The sequence below is a fragment of the Paralichthys olivaceus genome, chromosome 2, assembly GCF_024713975.1.
Source record: "Paralichthys olivaceus isolate ysfri-2021 chromosome 2, ASM2471397v2, whole genome shotgun sequence".
Lineage (NCBI taxonomy): Eukaryota > Metazoa > Chordata > Actinopteri > Pleuronectiformes > Paralichthyidae > Paralichthys > Paralichthys olivaceus.
In genome coordinates, this window is record NC_091094.1 from 29,236,103 (window position 1) to 29,259,938 (window position 23,836).

The window sequence follows — 23,836 nt, forward strand, 5'->3', positions numbered from 1 at the left end:
GAATTCTGGCACACTTTTGACTGCTAAAAACTCTGGCTCAGGAATCTGGGGTTACATGTAGGCCCCTCCATTGTTCTCTTTACCTGGCTTTTATCCCAACATATGTAATCTCTATAATTAAGTGACTGTCATTGCACTGCTGTGTTATAAGTGTAAAACTCATTAAATGGTAAAAATGGAGTAAGATTGTGTTTTCTAATGAAAATTTAACAATAAAAGTACAAGTACAATAAAGTTAATTTCTCAATAAAGCAAAACAACAAGATATTAAGAGGTTGAAAAACAGTAAGTGATTGCAAAAAAACATTATAAATAGATCCCATACAATTTGATAGGGTTTTAAGTTACAGTAGCTTTAAAGATACAGTGTGTAGAATTTTGTGATATCTAATGTTGAAATTGCATGTTGCAGCTGAACACCCCTCACCTGACCGTCTCCTTCCAAACATGAAAAATAAACTGTGGCAGCCTTCAGTTGTCATAAAAACTAAAAAGGTGTTTAGTTTGTCCAGTCTGGACTAATGTAAAAAACATGGCAGCCTCTGTAGAGAGGGTCCCCTTGATGTAAATATAAAGTAGTTGAATATAAAGGGCCTTTTCTGGGGTAAAGAAAACTACAATTCATACAATTTAGATAAAATGAACTAGAGAAAACATCATGAGAATTATTCTACATTAAATTCCTGCCAATAGTTCCCTTTCCCCTAAATCTCACACACTGGACCTTTAAGCAGCGTATTAATTGTAACCCTAAAGGGTACAAGATACAGTATATTGTAAAAACAATATTCTTGCTGGTTATCAACAAAATAATTCACCCCACACACACTCCATTGTTGCTTAATTCTGCTCAAACCATGGAGAAGCTGCTGGAAAAGAACTGAAAGAAAAATAAAATTTGACATTATTTGTCAAATTTCAGCAGTGGCATCCATGAGGTATTTCAAAATGTTCAAGTGTTAATATACCGAGGAAAGAACAAAACATACTGCTCTGAGGTAAGGGATATTTACAGCTGACAGCACAAGTCCCAAGGCCATTGGGAAGAAGGACCTAAAGCGGGAAACAAATAGTGTTGCATTAAAGCAGCAGCATCATCACAATTATTAGGGACAAAGATTAATTTGCAGCCTTGTTTTGTATTTGACAAAATTCCTACTTGAACTCACCTGAATAATAGCACAAAGCCGTAACTCTCCACCAGCATTCCAATGACTGGCCAATGGCACAGCACCAGAGACACACCTCCTAGGAAGAAAAAAGAACCTCGAAACTTGTGTCTTTGGCAGAAGAAGCAGGCCATTCTTCTAAAGCCAATGATGAATGTCAAGCCAGTCAGAAACAGGATCTAAAGGGAGATCAATCGGACAAAACGAGGAGAGGAAATATAAAAGACAATTCCACAGATTGACTTAGTGGGAGTATATGCAAATAGTCCTGCTTCTGAAAAATCTTTTCCACATATTTTAAATGATCAGTCTCTTTTTTTCTAGAGTGCTTCTACTCCTAGACTCAGAGACTGGCGGTGGCAAACCTATGCGAGATTCAAAACAGCAAGAGGTCACTATAGACCTGTTGTTTAGTATGTGTGCTGGAATAGAGCAAAGTCTCATGGGTAAGAGATCGGTATGTTGTTTAGACTGGCAATAGCTAGGCCTGGGACGATAACAAATTTTGCTGGACGATATATTGTCACACGAATTATTGCTGATAAACGATATTATTGTCAACATGATAATATATAATAATAATGCACACCCTTTCAAAAACAATACACTTTTATTTCTCAGTGTTTTTTACCTTTTGCGATGTAGCAAACTTAACTTTCAATGAGCGCACAACATTTTGCACTGTTCCGTTTATATTTACTTTGTCGACCGAACGCCTCAGTGAGTGTTGACTGTTGGGACGAAGGCTCTGCATCTCGAGCTGCACTTTGTTTCCCCAGCTGGTTAAACTGGGTTGGGTGGTGATGCTTTAGGTGGGCACGCAACTTTATTGTGTTGCCTTTTTTCGTTGCCACCACTTTTGAACTGGCTCGTCCGTGTTGATGGGCTCACCTTGCTCATTCGGTTTTAAGCCGAAATATTCCCACACCGGGGCTGTGGCATTTGACTTAGCAATCATCTTTTCTCCTCGCGTTGCTCCGCACAACGCTCACTCGCTGCACTCTGTGTGTGTAGCATGTGTAGCTAATGCTAGTGGCCCCGCCTCTCCCCACAGAGACAAAGAGGCTGGATGACTGACAAGAGGGTTCACTCCGTTCATTCCGCAACAAACGCCCCCAGGTGCTGAGACCGAGCACAGAGTGAACACTCTTGTCATCCAGCCTGCTTGGAGGCGAGAGACGAGGAAAACAAACACGCATGCACATGGCAATATATCGAGGCCAGAAAAATTATCGAGTTCATTTTAATTTATCGTGCGATTAATTGATTTATTGATTATCGGCCCAGGCCTAGCAATAGCATAAGCCAGTAGGTAGCCTCTAGTGAGCCATACCTAATTAAAATAAATATACTTAGTCAGTCATTTGTTAGTTTTGCCACATGCCCCCAACCAACACAAGTAAAATGTACACCTCCCAAAGAAAACCTGCATAAGGTGCAGGACACCTTAATCATAGCTGTGATATTTATAATTACATAACTCCATTTGATGAAATTATTTTTAATCTCTGTGTGAAATCTATAAAAAGCCTGTCGCTAGTCTCAAAGACTCCTAGCAGGTCCAAAAACTGAAGCAAGATGAGCGATTAGTCCATTATCCCTGTCAAACTAATGATCTGGGGCCTCATTTATAAATGTTGCATATGCATCTTTCAGACCCTATTTTGGCATACGCCACTTTTCATGCAAACGCTGGCATCTATAAAGACAAACTTGACGAGAGAATGTGTGTGTGTGTGTGTGTGTGTGTGTGTGTGTGTTTGGGCTGATTAGGAAACAGGTGGGACCCTGTGATTGGCCAATGCAAGGAAGTGTTGGCTGTGGGATAAGACTAATCAAGGACAGTAGCCTTCTGTAGTGTAATTTCTGGTCACTATACAATGTCACATATGTATGTCACTATATACCATTAATCTGCACAACAATCTAATGTGTGTTGAAGTTAAAGAGAAACATAATTTACTGATGATTACAACAAGTTTAACACAATAATGACGGATCAAACAATATACTCAGTGTGTTTCAAGCAGTATGATGTGTATGTATAACTTGTGTTAAGAATAGTAATCTTTAAAAAAAAAAGGCAATCTGACAAAAGGGAAACATAATGGTGTCAAATCAGAGACAAATATCTCAGTAAAAAATAGTAAACGGTTTGGACAGAATATAATGGTGTCAAGAGTAAGAAAAACTGTTTAAAAGAAAAAGAGACATGTCAGGGCAAGATAGAGGGAAAGTCCCAGTTCCAAGGCCGTCCAAAGCAACCCAGGTGTTTGGAGGCTTTCCAGGGGTAAACTCAAGTCCAAGGCCATCCAAAGTACCAAAGTAACCCCGGTGCTTGGAGACTTTCCAGGGGGAAGTTCACGATGTCAGACCATCCACAATAACCAATAAGCTTAGGTCACAATGTCAGACCATAAATGATAGACGTAATGATAGACCAGTAAGATGAGTAGCAGGTGTGGTCCTTAAGGATATATAAAGCGGAACAACACCACTGTTAGTCTGAGATTTTCTCTGGTGCTGCTCCAGGCTCACTACTGAATGCTCTCAGGTTTTTTGTATACAATAAACTCTGTTGCCTTTAAGTTGACTTCTCCTGCTTTTTATTCGACTTCACTTTTTTGGACCACGATTGGAACTTTGAAACTTAGTTTTTCACCACACTTCTTACACCATAGCTGACAGCCATGTCAGTGTTGTAAGTAGCAGGTGTTTGCAGATGGTGTGAGGACCAATTGTGTTTAGATAGACTGAGCTTGAGTGCTCTAAACCTGTCTCTTTTGTTATGCATTCTTTTAAAGAGATAGTTCACCAAAAAATGAAAATGCACTCATTGTTTACTCAGCACTTTGCTGATGGAGGAGTGGGTGAAGTGGTTGAGTCCAAAAACACTTTAGGAGCTTCAGGGGTAAACAGCATTGCAGCCAAATCCAAGTTAATGGTAACCCATTCTTCAAACGAAAAAAGAAAAAAAAAATCACATCCTGATAGCCTCCTCTGGAGTTAGATAAATGTACTTTTGATCCAATGGTGGAAAAATTAAAAAGATGCAGAAAAGCTGATCTGATCTTGATGGTTAATTTTTGAGGAGCAAATGCAACTAGATGCAAAGAAAAAAGGAGATATAAAAGCTCCTGTTTGATAAGCTGTGTGAAAGAACTTTGTTTGACCCAACTTCTAAGGGTTATTAGCTAGGTGATCTGGTTGGTATTCCTGCCCCACCCTAGGTTTCAAGGTTTCAAAGGTTTTATTTGTCATCTGCACAACAGATACAGCGTACATGTTGGCAATGAAAATCTTAAATCCCAGGCACCTCAAGCAACTCAACATGCAAGTGTCATAAAATAAGACTAAAAATACAAATAACATACACTAGTGCAAATGAAACAATAAGTACAAATGTCAGTAGTAGTGTTTACTAAGTTTATATTGGTTGTAAATATGATGAATAGAAATGATAATGACAGAATGAGAATTATTGTAAACTAAATAAATAAATATAAATTTTTCTTATGAATAATATAATGTGTAAATAAATATGTTGCTATAAACAGATGTAGTGACCTTCAAAGAGCTCAGGAGTTCAGCAGTCTTACAGCCTGTGGGATAAAACTGTCCCTGAGTCTTGTGGTCTTGGTCCGGATGCTGCGGTACCGTCTGCCAGACGGCAGCAGAGAGAACAGTTTGTTGCTGGGGTGATGGGGGTCTTTTAGTATCTTGTAAGCCTTCTTCCTACAACGCTGGATGTAGAGGTCCTCCATGGATGGTAGCTCCGTCCTGGTGATGTGCTGAGCAGTTTTCACCACCCTCTGTAGAGTCTTACGGTTGAGTGCGGTGCAACTGCCGTACCAGGCCGTGATGCAGCCGGTCAGGATACTCTCGATGGTGCACCTGTAGAAGTTGCAGAGTATCCTGGCGTCCATGTTGAACCTCCACAGCCTGCGGAGGAAGAAGAGCCGCTGACGAGCTATCTTTGTGATAACTCTGGTGTGATGAGTCCATGTCAGGTTCTCAGTGATGTGAACCCCGAGGAACCTGAAGCTGCTGACTCTCTCCACAGGAGTCCTGTTGATGGTGATGGGGGCGTGTCCCTCTCTCTGCTTCTTCCTGTAATCCACAATCAGCTCCTTGGTTTTGCTGACGTTGAGATGGAGGTTGTTGTCCTGGCACCAAGATGTCAGGGCTCTGACCTCCTCTCTGTAGGCCGTCTCGTCGCCGTCTGTGATCAGGCCGATGACGGTTGTGTCGTCAGCAAACTTGATGATGGTGTTGGAGCTGTATGTGGCCACGCAGTCGTGCGTGAACAGGGAGTAGAGGACAAGGCTGAGCACGCAACCCTGGGGGGCTCCGGTGTTGAGGGTCCGGCTGGAGGATGTGATGTTCCCCATCCGCACTGCCTGGCGTCTGCCCGTCAGGAAGTTCAGGATCCAGTCACAGAGGGCGCTGTTGAGCCCGAGGTCCCTGAGCTTGATGACGAGCTTGGAGGGCACAATGGTGTTGAATGCTGAACTGTAGTCAATGAACAGCATCCTCACATACTTGTTCCTCTGGTCCAGGTGGGAGAGGGCAGTGTGGAGGGTGAGGGTGATGGCGTTGGCTGTGGACCTGTTCTCTCTGTAAGCAAACTGTAGGGGGTCCAGTGAGTTGGGGAGGGAGGAGGTGATGAACTGTTGACTAACCGCTCAAAGCACTTCATGATGATGGGGGTGAGTGCAACTGGGCGGTAGTGTACCTCCACAGCCGGGGGTCTCTCAAAGCGTGCATAAAAGGTGTTCAGTTCATCTGGGAGAGATGCACACACTTCCTCGGCACCACTTGTTGTTCTTTTATAGTCTGTTATAGTTTTTAGTCCAGACCACATGTTTCTAGCGTTGGAGCCCTTGTAGTCAGACTCCACTTTGTTCTTGTATTGTCTTTTAGCACTGCTAATAGCTCTCCGGAGCGCATACCTGGAGTTCCTGTATTCATCCAAATCACCAGCACTGTGCGTGACAGCCCGAGCTTTGAGTTTGGCTCGGACCTCGCCATTTATCCAGGGCTTCTGATTTGGGAATGTTTGTACAGTAATCCGCTGTACGACGTCATCGATGCATTTGCTGATGTAGCAAATGACCGCGTCTGTGTGTGTGTTTATGTCCTCCTCCTCAAACACACACCACTCCTTGGTGCTGAAGCAGTGTTGGAGAGCAGAGTCTGACTGCTCGGTCCAGCGCTGGACTGTTCGTATCACAGGTCGGTCTCTTTTCAGTCTCTGCCGGTAAAAATAGACTGAAAAAGTACAACATAACGACACTAGAAATGAGGAGTTGGTGAGGAGCTCGAGACACGGCAGCCATCCTCGGCGCCAAGTTATATAATTATTATAATAGGACCTCCTATTTCAAGCAGGCATGCGCATAAAGTCAGTGGAGGTGAGACACCATGAGTTGGAAGCCAGGTATTTAAGGGTAAAAGCGCTGGAGATAAAGCACAGAGGCGCTGCAGCTACTGGTCCTACAAATACACAAGCACACTCCTAATCTCTAAAATAGATTTGATGTGAGAAGGCACATTGCACTAGTCCCACCATTCAGAGAATCTGATGTAGATTCATATTTCAAGACATTTGAACATGTTGCTGCCATATTACACTGGCCAAAGAGTGTGCAGCCTCTTCCAATCCATTGTGAATTTGTGAGAAATGCTCAAGAAGTGTGCACTGCTTTGACAATTGAAGGCAACTTCAATTACGGCAATGTGAAAGCCACTGTCCTCCGTTCTTATAAGTAAGAGTAAGAAGCATATAGACAAAAATTGTGAAGGAACTGTACCCAGATATATGAAGAATTTCTGAGGGAGAAAGGTGGCCAGTAAGGTTGCAACTTTGGCAAATCTGCCTGAACAGATTGAAGAGTTTAAGAACCAACTTCATCTTTTTAAATTACAGTCACCTCCCTCACTACTGGCACAGTACTGCATTTGCTTTTACACACAAAAGCATTTTTTTTTCTCCCCTAGTCCTCTGCAAGCCAACCTCAGTTGTCTGATCCCTTAGAGATGCAGATCCCCTAACCATGTTGATATAAATGCATGCATTTCTAGGTTTTTGGCAGGGAGAAAAGCTTCATTTTAGAAATCTTCCGGAGTTGAAAGAAGCATAACTCTGTGATAGATTTGAAGTGAGGTTTCTAAGGTTTCTACACTGAGGCGTAATAATATGTGAATAGGGACATAGCATGTTTGTAAGTTCGTTGTGTGAGGAGTTGGTAGCGATCAGAAGTATTTCTGTCTTTTTGGGGTTCAGCTGAAGGAAATTGTGCTATCCAGTGTTGAATATCTGTGAACAGATTAGAAGTTAAGAGATTTAATTTGAGTTATTAGGGTTATAACTGAAGTAGACTTGAAATTTAAGGACTGTATCACTGATGCCCACCCACTCCTCTAAACGGGACAAGAGGGTGGTGTGATCGACTGTATCGAATGCTGCACTAAGATCCAGGAGTATTAAAATGGAGGAGCAACCAGCATCAGCAGCTAAAAGCTAAAAGTCCTTCATTACTTTCAAAAGTGCAGTTGTGGTGCTGTGGTGGGCTCTGAAACCAGACTGAAGGGATTCAAACAATGAGTTTTCTGATATAAAAGCTAAAAGGGAAGTTAAGAGATGGGTGTTAAATGTTTTAAATCATTGGAGTTAAGTCCGGGTTCCTGTCACGATCTCTTAAACCCAGGACCAAAATGCACGACTCGGGACACAGTAAAGTGGACAAAACAAAAGTTTACAGATGAGAAAATGGGTTTACACACAGTCAAAAACACAAATAAACACATGTACAAGGACTTCAAAACACTATATCACACACTAACCTGAACCTACCTAGAACTATACTTTACCGTCTATGGAATTCTCTAAACTTACTTAACTTGACTTCTTACTATGACCGGTGACGCTGGAACTCTGGCACAAGGCACAAGACGAACTGGAACAGGACAAAGGGATACAAGGACTATTTATACATAACAGAACACAGGTGGAAACAATCAGGTGCAGGGAAGACAATCACACAGGTGGGAAGACAGACAAGGGGAGGTCACTGTTGTGGTAAAAACTAAGTTTCACTCGTGGTCCAAAAGTCCAAAAATTCAGTCGAATAAAAAGCAGGAGAAGTCAACTTAAAAGCAGCAGAGTTTATTGTCGACAAAAAACCCGAGAGCATTCAGTAGCGAGCCGGAGCTTCACCAGAGAAGAACTCTGCCTAACAGTAGCTGTCTCTGCCTAACAGTAGCTGTGGTGCTTTCTTATAAACCCTTTAGTGACCACACCTGTCGGCATTTCATTGGTTATCATTATTTCAGGGCCACACGTGTCAGTAGGTCATTGGTCTATCGTTTTATCATGGCCACACATCATTTCATTGGTCAATTTTCTAGCTCTGGAAATTTCCACTGGGCATGTTGGGATCTTACACTAGTTTTGCCCAGACATGTCCAGGCATGTCTATTTTACTTTTACACAGCTTTGCTTATTCCTCACACCATTATCTTTTGCTTAATCAGCTTACTATTTTTTTAAAGATATTGTTCTTACATTTGACACCATTATGTTTCAATTCGGTCAGATTGTCTTTTTTAAAAGATTAATATTTCTTCACACAAGTTATACAATCACCTCATACTGTTTGTTACACACAGAATATATGGTTTGATTCGTAATTACATTCACAACTTATTGTAATCAGTAGTAAATCATGTTTCAATCACACCTTAGTTTGTATTGCAGATTCTTAAAGGTATATAGTGACATTCATAAGTGACATGGTTTGATGGCCAAAAATTTACTACATCACATGACCTGACAGAGGGGAAACGTCACAACACAATTAACACAGAACATGACATAACTAAACAAAGATCTAACACTAACATAGGCGACGAGACAAGAGTTGGATAATAGCATTTTTTAAAACAATTTGGCACAGTCCCAGAGGAGAGGAAGCTATTTAAAATGTTCAGTATAAAAGGACAGATTTTATTAAAAATGTCTTAAAAAATTGAAGGGGAAGAGAGTCAAGGGGGCTGGAGGAAGGGTTCATATTTTTGACTGTATTGAGCAGTGTAGGCTGGGAGACTGGAGTAAACACAGTGAAGCAAATACAAGGCCTAGTTGATAATGAAACTGCCAGAGGATCCATGGGAGCAATAATAATTGGACAGATGATGGAGATTTTTTGGTTAAAGAAGTTTAAAAACTCATTGCAGGCTTGATGAGTAGCCTCTACTAAGAGGAGCATCAGTGGCACGGCTTGCAATGTTAAAAAGCACCTTGGGGTTTGAAGCATTTGATTCAATAAGATTTGCAAAATAGGCATGCCTAGATTTTTTAAACTCTGTATTGAAAAGCTTCATGATTATTTGTAGGTTATCAAGGTGGCAAGGGATATATCATTACCAAAAAATCTAAGTTTAATATTAAATATCAGGTCACTCAATACAAAATCCCTCTACTGACGATCAGATCGATTTACTATGTCTAACTGAAACCTGGCTGCCATATTAATACTCATATTACTCAAGGCACAGGCAGAGCTGGAGGGGTTAAAGCAATATTTAAATCTGACCGATTTATCAACCCTTGACCATCATCAGCCTCATACATCCAAGCCTGAAATTACACAAACCAGTTAATCTGGCTGAATTCTCTGAATTTCAATCTGAATCCTCTCAATTTTTATCTGAGCTAGTTCTTAGGACAGATAAATGTGGTATGCCCCAAAATATTAGATTTAATTACATCAATAGTAATTTTTATTTTCAGGGTTGAATATTATTGCTAATAATATACGTGATAGACACGTTAATCTACATTTTATATGCATGGAGAAATCAGTAAATGACAGCAGCACTCAGGTGGAATGTTTGGCACCGGAGCAGTTGCACCCCAGACTGTTTCTTTGAGGGTAACTTTCAGATGCAGACTGGATGTTGAACTGAATGCTTGGTGTCTTCATTGCTGCTGCATTCAAATTGTTTTTACAGGTTAGAAGTGGGTAAGAGTTATCTGCATTAACTCCTTAAAGCTAAGTGTTATTGAGATAGGTTGATGTCACTTTGTTTGATTGTTGATTGAACTGTTAAAAACTTTGAAACTCTGCTAGGCAGTGAAGCGGGAGATATACACGCCACTAGGTGGACGATTACTGCATTTGCAGGTGAAAATATTTATTTTATCTGTGAATAGTCTTGCAGGCAGTATTTTAGCTCCGACATACATATATTCAAGTCATGTACTGTATTTGTGCCTATAAAGAACAGTTATAAGCTACTTTGCTACAGACTAATAGGATTATATTGAAAACATTTATATTTCTTCCTGAGTGAATGCTGTGTTGTGTTTAAGTGTAATATACAGAATTCATCTCTGATTTCAGTAACCTGGACTATGTCATTATAGCAGCCCTGTTCACTTATATGAGTGATAATGTGTACTAAGATGTTGTTTGGAGTAAGACAACACAAGATGTACAACGTGTTGTACACCATGTCATAATAAATAGTCATAATATGATATTAGGTATATTACTACATGACTAAAACAATAGGTGAACAGGATTACGTACCATTTCAAGTTACTGTTGATGTATTATAAACTTAGCAGAAGGAATACATGTCTGATGTTTATATCGGCACACAACATTATTGCCAGCTTCAAAAGTTGTTTTTGTACTGTCTCATACTGTACCACCTCATACAATTGTGTCTTACATTCCAGCCTATGGTGACAGGATTGCCACAAGGCGTTTCTGTATGGAAAAACAGAGAAGAGGTACAAAAAGACTATCCTTATTCAAAAAACTTCAAAAAATCATATCAAGAAGCAGTTAACAATTTACTTTGATTTAAGACACTTTTGTTATCAGTCTGGGATGATAATGTTTGGACATTAGAAATATTTTCGTTATATTTTCACTGTTAATATTAATAGGATTTGAACCTCTACCTAATGTCAGATGTTAATACTGACAGTGTTTGTGAATCTGCTTGTTACATTAAAAGGTACTTTGAGGTGGGGTTTTTTTACAAATAGAATCACAGGTTGCTGTCTCGTTTTGTATAACTGTCTTCAAACAGATTGCATCTTTACTGTTGAGTCATGTAGTTCAGGAGTCCTGCTCTGTGAGACATGATATGTTTCTACCCACAATCTTAAAATTGGATGTGGAGGTGAAGGGGCGGAGAGAGCACCTTCACCTGCACCACAGAGGATCAGTCAGCACAGGTGAGAGCTGTTAGCTGATTGATCCTCATACTTGAAAAGGCAGCAGCAGAGCTGCCTCGGGAGGACACACACTGGGGAAGAGAGACTGAAGCTGAAGGTCCAGCAGAAAGTGCTGGACCCTTTAAGTTCCAGGTTTTGTATGTTCTGTTGGCCTGCAATAAAGAGATGTTGCTGAACACGGGATGGGTGAACTGGTTTGTCTCTGGCTGTCGTGGTGGGAGCCCCGTGGCGTGGTCTACTGCCACATTGGACATGTTCCTTTTGTTATGGGATGCTTGTATTGTGAAATGTTAAATTTATCAAATTTGTGTAAACTCAAGGAAAGATGTATGCCCTAATAAAAGATAATCATATGCTTCATTTGCTGAAAGTTTAATGACAATTGCATTTCAACATAAATTTATAGAGTGACATTTCATTCAAATACATAAGATAGTTGATCTGATCTGTACTCATTTTAGATACATACATATTCACCAAATTTTGTAACATACAGTAAAATAATGAGAGAAACAAAAAACAGGAGGGTATATTTCCTAATTTCTACAATAAACAATAACTAAATATCAAAAGAGAAAAAGGTTTCACTGCTCTGTATTAACAGGTATTGTGTCTGTAAGAGCTACATTTGACATTCAGCATACACACCATTGTGGACAAGATATTATAACCTGTTTGATTTATAATTGACAATGACTGTCCTTTTTGTCGGCTGCTCTTTTTACAATGCACCCAAGATTTTCCATTTTTCACAGTTATTTAGTGTTTAAGCACAATATCCTCTACAGTGAAATTCATGGTCCATAAGATTTTCTACCCTTATGTGGAGGCTTACATCCAGTCATTTGATCCAGTAGAGCAGGTTGTGATCCTTAAATTTGTGCTCGTATATAAGCACGTAAGAACATGTAAAGCTCAATGGCTTCCTCTGGAGAGGCGGGTGGATGAAGACTCTTCTCTGCCATGGCAAGGCAGCAAATGTCAAACACTGTATCATCAGAGGGATACGGTCCTCTCTGAAGGCATTCTTCTCTGCAGGCTTCTGTCTTTTGTTGGGATACCTCTTTCAGGTACTCTCTGGCACCAAAAAGTTGGGGTAGGGTGTACATCATCACTGGGCGCCCACCTGGAGTTCTGGATGGGTGAATTCTGTGAGTGTTCCAGAGGTGAACAACTTCCTGCAGTTCTCTCTAATTATAAATAAATCTAAAAAAGTGAGTAAATCAGTTCACACATTTGCTATACCAACTGCAGTAGAAATTATAATGCATTAAACTAGCCAGTAATGTAGTTCAAATCAGCTCCAACTCAAACATCTGCAATAGTAAACTGTATCATGAAATTAAAAACATTAAAACACTGGCAGGGAACATTTTATTGCATTTTATACTTTTCATACTTTAAGTACTTTGAATGTATACTGCTGATAATACTGTCCTTTTACTTTAGTAAGGTTTTGAATATAGCCTACATGGAGTGAGCTCTTTTCACCAATATCAGTAGGCCTATGATATTAGTACCACACTAAAACTAACCCACTACACAGAGTGGTACTATTGCTTTTGGTGAAGAAAAACATCTGAATACTTAACCACTAAGCAGGTGTCACCGCATTATTCTGATATGGAAAAAAACAACATACATACATACAACATATTGCAGTTCTTACCTCTATTATTTCAAGACGTGAACTGAATGAGACTTTTATCCAGGAAGTCCCCAGAAAAGGAGTCTGAGTCTTTTAAATCTTGGAACAGGTTCATCCAGAACTGTGCATGTTGCCTCCTTAAAAAGTCCCACCAGTTCTCTATTCTTTGTTTGTGATTGCTCGATCCATACAGATAAGATCTGTGCGAAAAGTTTTCCAGATGATCGTGCCTCAAGAACATCTGCATTTGTTCTACGTAACAGTTCTCGGTTCTGAGGTCCGAATGAATTCGGGCAGCAGTTCCATTTCGTGATTAAGTATTGCGCGATTATCTTGGGATCACTGTTTGTAGAGTAAGCATGTAGCCAAATCCCCATTCGTGAAAACCCATCTATTGCACCATTGATGCAGAACCAGTACGGTTTGAGTTTATCATTAATTACATCGAATTAATGTGTCTATTGTTTCAAATGCTCTCTAAACTCAGAAAAAAAATTTGTCCGAAAAACAGAAAAAAAAGATTAGTCCGAAAAACAGAAGAAAAAATTTGTCAGAAAAACAGAAAAAAATTATACATAAGGTCACACAAGGAAACACAAAAGTTGTCAAAGAGGGTTTTATCTTTTCAAGAAAAATGGTTTCAAGAGTACACCTGGCTACATAACAATCCGCAGGTCAAAGGGGTCTTGTGCTTTTATTGTAACAAAGTGTTTACTGACAACAGGTCCTCTTTTGGCAAAAAAGTTGACACTGCTTTTGTAAATGAAGGCTTCCGCAACTGGAAGAAGGCTTTATAGAGATTTGCAGCTCACCAAAGAACCCACTCTCATTGTCACGCAGTAACAGTGAGTGCACATGACTCTAACCCTGTCAGTGTCCAGCTATCCAGCTCATGGGCTGGGCTAAACAACAGGAGGAGGCCAGGCATAGCCTCCTGAGAATCGTCAGCTCTGTTCAGTACCTGGCAAGACAGGATCAAGCCTTGACAGGTAAATCTGGCAGTGGGAATCTCGACCAATTGTTGAAGCGGAGGTCAGAAGATGATCCTGTGCTGAAAAAGTGGCTGACCCACACCACTAATTATGCCAGCTGTCATGCACAGAATGAGATACTGAATGTAATGGCAAACACTGTCATTCGTGACATAGCAAACACCATCAGGTCTCATCCCATTCTGCAGTTTTCTATAATTGTAGATGGTACACAAGATATATCTGGTGCAGAGCAGGAGTCTATCTGCCTCCACTAAGTTGATCATGACCTAGTGCCACATGAAGAGTTTATTGGACTCTGTGGTGTCTGAGACGACTGGTCAGGCCATTGCTGACATAGCCATTGATGTTTTGGTGAGGCTCAACCTACCGATGGCTGGTTTGCGGGGGCAAGGCTATGATGGGGCAGCCAACATGGCAGGCAAATACTCTGGTGTGCAGGCTATTCTGAGGAGACAGCAGCCACTAGCGCTGTATGTCCACTGTGGGTAAATCTTATTACACAGGCTGCCTGCTCAGCCTCCCCACTGATCCAGGAATCACTTTTTGGGTCCATCAGCTAGGTGTGCTCTTTGGTCAGTCAGGGAAATGCAAGGCCATGTTTGCAGACATTGCAACAACAGACAACCAGCCTGAGCCAATGTCAACATTGAAACCGCTGTGCCCAACCAGGTGGACTGTCCGGGAACAGCCATTAAGGCTGTGCTTACTCAGTATGAGTAAGAGTTCTCTGCAGCTTGGATAAAATGGCTGGTAGTACATCCAAATCTGCAGCCAGTGCCAGCGGCTTAGCAGAACATTTTAGAAAGGGCAAAACAATCTCGGGTCTTACACTCGCTTCTGCTGTGGTAGGAGAGCTTTTTGATGCCTCAACAAATCCCTGCAGAGGAGAAGCCAGACAGTCCCTGGTATGCTGGCAGCAGTCGACTGTGTCCGCTCCTCTTTCCAGGAGAAACAAAATGACAAAAACTGTGTGACCCTTTTTGAAAAGGCAAATGCTGCAGTGGTTAGGTCTGCACAGATACAACCCTTTAAGGTGCCAAACACCAGACACTTTCCTGGTGAAGCAGTTGACTATTACCGTGTGGAGTTCTTCAAGGTCTTAGATACTGTGGATGCTCAATTTGCTGAATGCTTTGATCAGGAGAGTTTTAAGGATCTGCAGAAACTGGAGAATATGCTCCTCACTGAGCAGATGGATGATGTGGTAGACCAGTACCCTGAGCTGAAAAGAGGTGCTCTTGCTGTTGAGTTGCCTTTATTTAATAGTAAATATGAGTTCAGCTGCAGTAAGGAAGCAGCAGAGGTACTCAGGGAACTGCCTGTAGAGGTGCGGGGACTGTTCGAACAAGTGGAGGCTCTGGTTAGACTTTTATTGGTAGTGCCAGCATCTTCCTGTGAAGCAGAGAGGAGTTTTAGCACCCTGAGAAGGCTTAAAACCTTGCTTAGAGCCACCATGTCTCAGGAACAACTGAACAGTGTTGTCGTGTGTCATGTACACAGAGACAAGTTTGATGAGCTGGATAGACCAAATCTCTGTCAGCAATTTATTGCTGGTAGTGAAACTCGCAAACACACCAATGGCTCATTTGCGTAGTTATGATAGTTTGTGAGTGTAGTGATCAGACTCACATACTCAGTGGTCAATACTCACATTATTGTACAATGAATCGATATGAATTCATGATGTTGTTGAGTCTACTTGTTGATGATGTTGATGAAATTTGTGATGACTGAGGTTGGAAATAGATCAGCTCTGCTTCTTCTATCCCCATTTCAAACGAAAGTGGTTGTTCTGTTTGGTGTTTTGGTTGGTTGGTATTTGTTTCATCTGATTGGTTTGAAATAAACTATTTGAATAGATTTTCAGGATTTTCAGGATTTTGTTGAGTCTACTGGTCAGAAATACGATAATAAAGGACAAGATACATTTTACATTTAAACATTTTGTTATAAGGACTTTTGTAAAATTATTTATCCTTTATTTTATCCAGGAGTTGTCCAGATACAGATAAGAAGAGTTCTACAGATGAGAAGAGTTATACAGATACATGATCTCTGGAAAATGGCAGATGAAAACAAACAATGAATGATTTTATATAAATATATGTAAATAAATCAGATTTTGTTGGGTCAACTTGTATTGTGTTTATTGTGTTCATAGAGCTGTGTTTTTTGTGTTTACCAGCATAACTGGCATTGTAAAAACATGATCAGTTAGTTTACACAAGTTGGTTAGGGCTTCATATTTTGATATTCATCCATATCAATTAATCATGCATAAAGTAGTCCCATACACTGGGAGAAAAGGAAGATGGTGAGAAGAATTGTGTCACACCTCAGCAAAAGTCAAGTTAAGTTTTTGTCTTGTCGCCATGTTTGTATTGTGATTTCCTGTTTTATTTTGAAAAGTAACTCTTCTCTCGTTTCAGGTCACTTGCCCTTCCTGATGTGCCTCGGTCTGATTGTCTTCTCCGATCCTGATTATACTCACCTGTTTCCCATTACCTCCATGTGTGCTTATAGTCTGAGTCTTCTCTTTGTCCTGTGCCAGTGTGTCTTGTCTCATGTCGAGTCTCACCAGCCTTTTGTCACAGAACCATAGTTTCAGTCGGTTGCCTTGTAAAGAGTTTTTTGTTAGCGTTTGCCTTTAAGTTTTCATAGCTTCTTTTGTTAGTGTAGTTTAGTTATTGTTAGATTTTGTCCCTCTTCTGAGGAGATTTTTGTTTATATTTATATTAGAAGTATTGTCCCTTGTGGTAGGAGTTTTATTTTAGTTCATAACGTGTCCCTCTTTGAAGGAGCTTTTGTTCATAGTTATATTAGAAGTATTGTCCCTCATTGTAGGAGTTTTGTTCTTTTGTTAATGTTTATAGTTAATTCCCTCGCAGGAGGTGATTTGATTTAGTAACTAATTTTCATAGCCTTTTTCCCCGTTTAGATCAGACTTTAGTTAAGAGTTGTTGTTTTTTTCTTTCCCTTGTCCCTTCACGGAAGGTAAGATATTTGAGTTGTAAGTTTTGTAATCATCCCCTCTTTATCGAGGCATCCTCTGTTGTCTTTGTTTTTGTGAAAATAAACACAAGAGCTGCTCCAGTTGTTTTTTCCCTAACTCTGCATCCGAGTCCTTCCTTCGAGTTGTGTGCCTGACAAATTGGGGATCTGGGAGGGTCGTAGGGAGGCGAAAGATAAGAACGTGAGTAGGCAATAAATGTCAGAGACCCTTAAAATTATGATTTACTAATATAACAGTTAAGTAAGCAGAGATACGCACTGTTGGCTGTTTAGGACACATAAACAAGAAAGGCAAGCACAATAAATGAATCCCTCTGCAGTACTTTTTCAGTGATATGGCGAGCCTCTACAAAGTTGTGATTTATGGTGGCATGGTATGAGTTGCATACAGGCAAAAAAAAAAAAATTCCTTTGTGCCCCCCTCCCCCCAATCCGGACATCGGATCTGCACCCCTGACTGTAATCATCCCCGCCCTACAGGAAATCCCTAAGACACTGTGGGCTCAAGGCAAACATGACGTTGGCTAGATTAAAAAAATGGGAACCTGTTTTTATGCCTAAATCTGACTGCAGGCCCTGTAAACAGCAATATCCAAAACCTAAAACCTGAAGCCATTTAAGGTATTCCTACAGTTTTTGAATCATTGCAGAAAGCGGGAGTAATCATTCCATGCAACAAATCACCAAGTAAGCACAACTATTTGTCCTGTTAAGAAAATACAGGCAATACTTGTTCAGCTTCCGGAGTAATGGTTGGAAATTCACTCACCTATGTCAAGGCTGTTGTTAATCTCCCACCATCTTTAATGAGGTGCTAATAAACGTCTTGAACCATTGCCACTCCCGGAAAGATCTGCCCTGTTGCATAATGTAGATGATTTGCAGCCACATGTGAAATATGTGAAAGTGATACAGCTTCACTAAATTGCAATTTATTCAACAAAAGGGTCTGGGTCATGTGATCAAACCAGAGGGCAAATCCCTCTCATTCAAACATGTGTTCATCTATTTCCTGTTTTATTTTGTAGTTTCTGCTCCTTGTGTGTTTTCCCCCTGGACTTCCTGCCCTCGTCAGGCTCACCTGTTTGTCCTGTGCCACCTGTCTGTGTGTCTCATAAGTTCAGTGTGTACTTAAGTCTTTGTGCTTACCCATGTTTTTGTCAGTTTGTTGTTGTTAGATGCTGTTCCCTGTGTTGTTCCACCACTCATTGCCGTTTCTACTTCCCCTAGTAAGTTTATAGTGTTTCCTTGCGTCTCCCCTGTTTTTGCCTTAGAGCATTTTGTGTTAACTGTTGATTTTGCATTTTGTATTTATACCCTGCCTTCCAAATTAAAGGACACCTTTTGTTGAAAACCTTTTGTTCTGCCTTTTGGGTCCACCTGCTCCCTACCCTTGCCCCACAAAACATAATTATATCTATGTTTAAAATTGGTTTGAGAGTTCTGACAACAATGTATTGTATTGCAATGGGTTCTGGGACAATATATCATCCAACAAAATTGGCTATTGCTATTGAGGCCAACCATAATATTTTTCATAGTGCACCAAGTTAGAGGTTTTCCTTGCACAGTTACACATATCCAAGCAAAATTGGTACTGTACAATGATTTTAAATGAGATTAATTCATTAATTAAGTTTTTTATTTTTATTTGAGGTTGTTATATCTAGTATGTTTATTCATTTGTTTTCAGAAACACTGTCTCCTCTCCTTGAGATGTAGTGCAGCCGTCCTGTTTGGGGAAGTACAGGAACATGGCCAAGGCCAAAGGCTTCACCCCCTCGACAACGTAGATATGAGAGAAGAGTCCCTATGTTGAATTAGATATTTGGTGCTATACAAATAGAACTGAATTGAATAATAAGGGTTTGAACGTAATTTTGGGTTTGAAATTATCCCCAAAGTTTGAATGTTGATATGTATCAGTGATGATGCGTTGACTCTGAGAAAATGTGTATAACATGAAAGATGCTGTGAGAATCATGTTCTTTGATTTTTCCAGTGCCTTCAGCACCATCCAGCCCCTTCTGCTGAAAGACAAGCTGACAGAGATGAGGGTGGACTCACAGCTGATGAGATGGATTACAGACTGCCTCACAGAGAGACCACAGTATGTCAGGCGGAAGGAGTGCACGTCAGACACTGTGGTTAGCAGCACCGGAGCACCACAAGGCACCATGCTCTCTCCCGTCCTCTTCACCTTGTACACATCTGACTTACAGTACAACTCTGGGCTCTGCCACATGCAGAAATACTCAGATGCGATAGTTGGCTGTATCAAGTACAGACAGGAGGGGGAGTACAGGAGCATGATTGAGGTCTTTGTGGGATGCTGCAGGTCCAACTACCTGCAGCTGAACACCTCCAAGACCAAGGAGGTGGTGGTGGACTTCGGAAGGAAGAAACCACATCTCCAACCTGTGTCCATCGAAGGGGTCGATGTGGAGGTGGTCAGGACTCTCTCTCTCTCTCTCTATATATATATATATATATATATATATATATACATACATACATACATATCTGAGGCTGCAGCTGGATGACAGGTTGGACTGGACAGCAAACATGGACACTCTCCACAGGAAAGGACAGAGCCATCTGTACTTCCTGAGAAGGCTGGGGTCCTTCAACATCTGCAAAAAACTGCTGCAGATGTTTTACCAGTCTGGTTTGCTGGGGAAGAAGCAGCAAGAAGAGGGACTCTGCCCGACTGGACAGACTGGTGAGGAGAGCTGGCTCAGTGGTGGGCACAGAGCTGGACTCTCTGGTGACAGTGACAGAGAGAAGGACCCTGGACAAACTGCTGTCCATACTGGACAAGGCCCACCACCCTCTGCACAACACCTTCATCAGGCAGAGGAGTGTGTTCAGTGGCAGACTGCTGTCTCAATCCTGCTCTAAAAACAGACTTAAGAACTCTTTCGTCCCCCTGGCCATCAGACTGTACAACAGCTCTCAGTGATGGCAGGAGGCACAATGGACTAATCTCTCTGCACAACTTCCTGGACTCTGTGTCATTGCCATGTCTGACTACCTCTGCTACATGCTGTGACTGTGACATTCATTCATTCATTTTATTCAATTTAATTGCACACAGTCCTTTATCCCAATTTCTCCTTATCTTCTATGGTCACTTTATATTTTTTTTATATAGTTTAGTTGTATAAAAAGTTTTTATTTCTATAGTTACCTTGTAGTTTTTGTATAGACAATTAGCAGTGGTTAACTTAACACAGTTCTATATTTATTTTCTATGCACATTTTCTGCAAATATTTAATATTCCTGCACATGTTTAATTCCTCTGTATATATTGAAATCCATGCAAATGTTTAATTTCTCTGTAAAAGTTTCATTTTGCTTCAACTGTTTAATTTAATTTAATTTCGTTAATTCCTCTGTACACATTTAAAATTTACAGTCATCTCAGGCTAATTTCTACATATGGTTACTGTGTTATAAGTTAACACAGTAAGCATAGGTCAAGTCTAATGTATGTTCAATGTATGTTACTGCCACTGGATGCTTGACTTTCCTTCGGGATCAATAAAGTATCTAACTATCTATCTAAAGATTACTTACATTTCCAAATGCCAGCAAGATGGAGTCAAAGTACAGCAGCACACCAAAGAGCAGGAAAAATAAACCAAACCCCACGAGACCAATCCCAATTTCTGGAAGATACAGTAAAGATTTATTAATGAGGTGAGAAAATACCAACAACAAAATGTAAATATAAAACAGTTTACAATTCCAATTTTAACCCTGGGTAGATGTTAAAGAGTTATCAGTCCTCAGTGTAAATTTGTTTCTATAAGCTGCCCTCTTCAGCATTTCTCCAATAAACACATCACATAAGTACAGTAAAATGTATGCGAAGGCAGAACTGTGACTTAATAAGGCAGACATTGTTCTATAAGTTTAATATTTGTTCTCATTTGTTATGATGAAACATGTCACAAAGAGACCAAAAATGAATACTGTATACAATCATTATTTTAGTAGTTTCTAGCTTTCCTAAACTTTCTGCAATTTTTATGTTCCAGTTACATAGGCTCACCTAAGAAATGATCACACCCCTTAAAAAAACCAAAACAACTTTCTTGTACGGGAGGAAAGTTATCAGCAGCTTCCTGGTGTATTTCATTTATATTGTTTCTTAGCAATCCAGAGTCTAGATATTGAGAAAATTATGACCATTCATCATTCACTATACTCCACAGTTGTGTTAAAGAAGCAATTTATTAATTCATGGAAAGTCGCTGTTTTTCCTTCAAGGCTACCCCCAGGAAAAAATAATATATATATCTATACCTATATAGATGATAAGAAACTGTGGGAACACTTACTTTGGAACTCTGAGATGACCACCATGGTAATTCCTTATGCTCCCCCTCCTTTCTAACTTGCAGAATTTGTATCGGTGTGACTGTCTAGAAGTGAATATTTCCTATTCGCAACCTTTGTACATTGACGTTTTTCGTGGAGGAGGTAAACATTAACCAGACCAAGCATACTTTGAGCCCCTGTATTGAACAATGGAGATTATTAGTTAAAGGGTCAATTACCTGAGTGACGTCATTCAAAGATAAGATAAGTCTTTAAAAGTTCTGACTCCTGGGTAATTCTTTTCTGGGGAGAAAAGAATGACCATGACAAAAAGTGCAAAAATGCTTCGCTATCAATAGAAGATTGAATAAGACCAAGTGTGCAAATATAGCTATCACCTGTTTAAATGAGTAATTGCAGCTGGAACAAAACTATTCCTAGAGTTTTGTTTTACCCCTTAGGACTATAACTCGTTAACTCAACCGAAAACTGGGGCACACAAGCATAAGTGATCCTCATGACTAGGGTGACCATATTTTCATTTGGGAAAACCAGGACACCTTGTCGGGGGGGGGTTATTGTCAATAACAATAACTCCAATAACAAATGATAATTTTATTCAAAATGTATTTATTCAAAATGCTTGAGTCAACAATTCCTGTAATGAATGAACAGCACAATGAAAGAAATACCCTCGCCTCGGACAGCTGTTTTGTGCTTCTCGGTGTCCAGGTGGATTTTCAGATCTCTTGCACCTCCATTGGACACCGAGACATATGTGCCTGCTTTGCACACTGTGCACAAGGCTTCCCATTTGTCTCAACCTGGTCTGAAAGCCGGGAAACTCTTTTGTAATTCGTCGGTAAACGAGCACTTGCGCTTCGGCATGTTGCTTGCGTATGACTGACAGTCACGTTGTCTACGTTCTGATTAATAGGGCTGACAGCGTAGGGGCGGGGATTAGGCTACGTCACACGCAGCGCCGTGGGCAGTGCCCTAGTGCATGTACATGTAATTGTCCAAAGAAGGTAATTTTAAAAACCAGGACATTTCCTCACTTTCTAAAAATAACCCGGGACACCCGGGACAGGACGTGAAATAAGGACATGTCCCGGGAAATACGGACGTATGGTCACCCTACTCATGACTATACAACTAAAATGTGATCAATATATCATTCACCCTTCCAAGCTGAAAAACAACAACAATTCTAACCACTTTGTGTAAGAATCAACAACTATCATGAACATGTTGTTCAGGAAGGGTCCTGCAAGATCTATATCCAGTCTCTTCCAGGACTCACCCGGAAACTTTCAGGGGTGTAACGAAACCTGCTGCAGCATTTTTTGTTCCAGCTGGCAGGTCTCACACTCCTTGCAGATCTGCTTCACGTCTGAGTCTAGGTTTGGCCACCATACATATTTTCGTGCTAAGGATTTCGTTTTTCACTCTGCCTTTTTGACCACAGTGGATCTCTGCTCTTCTCATTTTTGAGGGTACAATGACTGGTAAACCATAGGACACGATCTCGCTCAGTGGACAGCTGGTTTCTCTTGTTGAGAAAAACCTTTAAATTTGCCTCTACCTGCGTGGGCCAACCTTCCATGACAAACTACTTTGTACGTGTTGTTTTTGCGACTTGTGCTCCTTGTTGATGCTCTGCCAGCAGTGTGTAAGCATTCCCAGGGTTGCTAACAGCTCTTCTAAGTGTGGCAAGGGGTAGATGTCTGTTTCCACTGCCTGATTTGCTGATACTTCGTAATCTTCACATAGGCGGCGTGAGTTGTCCCTCTTCTCCACTGGGACTATGGGTGCTGCCCATTCACTGTGCTTATCACTCCCGTCAAAAGGACCACACAGCTCTTGGTTTTCACAGATGCTTTATTCGAACACCACCGTCGAACTAAGAAAACACACAACACACCATTAACATGTTTCACATATACATAAGCATAACACAGTAAGAAAATTAAATTTAGTACCTCGCTGGCTGCACCCTGAGGAAATGAGTTCAGTCCACCATGAGGTAAAACATTTCTTTTTTCTTCTTCGTCTTTCTTGCGTCTTTCTTGCGTCTTTCTTGTGTCTTTCTTGTTATAAGTGTTTCAACAAATACTTCCGTGGACTGAAGTGCCACATTAAACAAGTCCGTTATTAAACAAAGAAAATAAATAGTTCCCTTTTAGGCTCATGTATTATAAGTAAAATAAAGATGTTTGCCAGATTTCTCTCTGCTGAAGATTAAGGAGATATTCCTTCCTCCACCTAACCCAGAAGTCATTTGACAGAAGCTGCACCTGTCGCCACCTTTTACGCAAATACAGGTCCTGCTTCACAAACTGACCAGGAGGGGGAGATCATACAGAAACGTTTGAAGTGAAGCAGTGTCAAGTCTTTTTGCAGACTTATCCAGGATTGCAGTGAGAACAC

The 23,836-nt window shown here is 40.6% G+C and overlaps 1 protein-coding gene across 1 annotated transcript; it reads right to left on the reverse strand.

Annotated features, from left to right (window-relative positions):
- Window positions 1-716: 716 nt before the first annotated feature.
- Window positions 717-21,549, reverse strand: golt1a (golgi transport 1A). Its single transcript, XM_020104682.2, has 5 exons — window positions 21,427-21,549; window positions 20,660-20,751; window positions 1,170-1,348; window positions 990-1,053; window positions 717-880 (listed from the first exon to the last, which is right to left on the reverse strand). The coding sequence occupies exons 1-5, from the start codon at window positions 21,449-21,451 to the stop codon at window positions 851-853; spliced, it is 390 nt and encodes a 129-aa protein (XP_019960241.1). The 5' UTR covers window positions 21,452-21,549; the 3' UTR covers window positions 717-850.
- Between the last annotated feature and the right edge of the window lie 2,287 nt (window positions 21,550-23,836).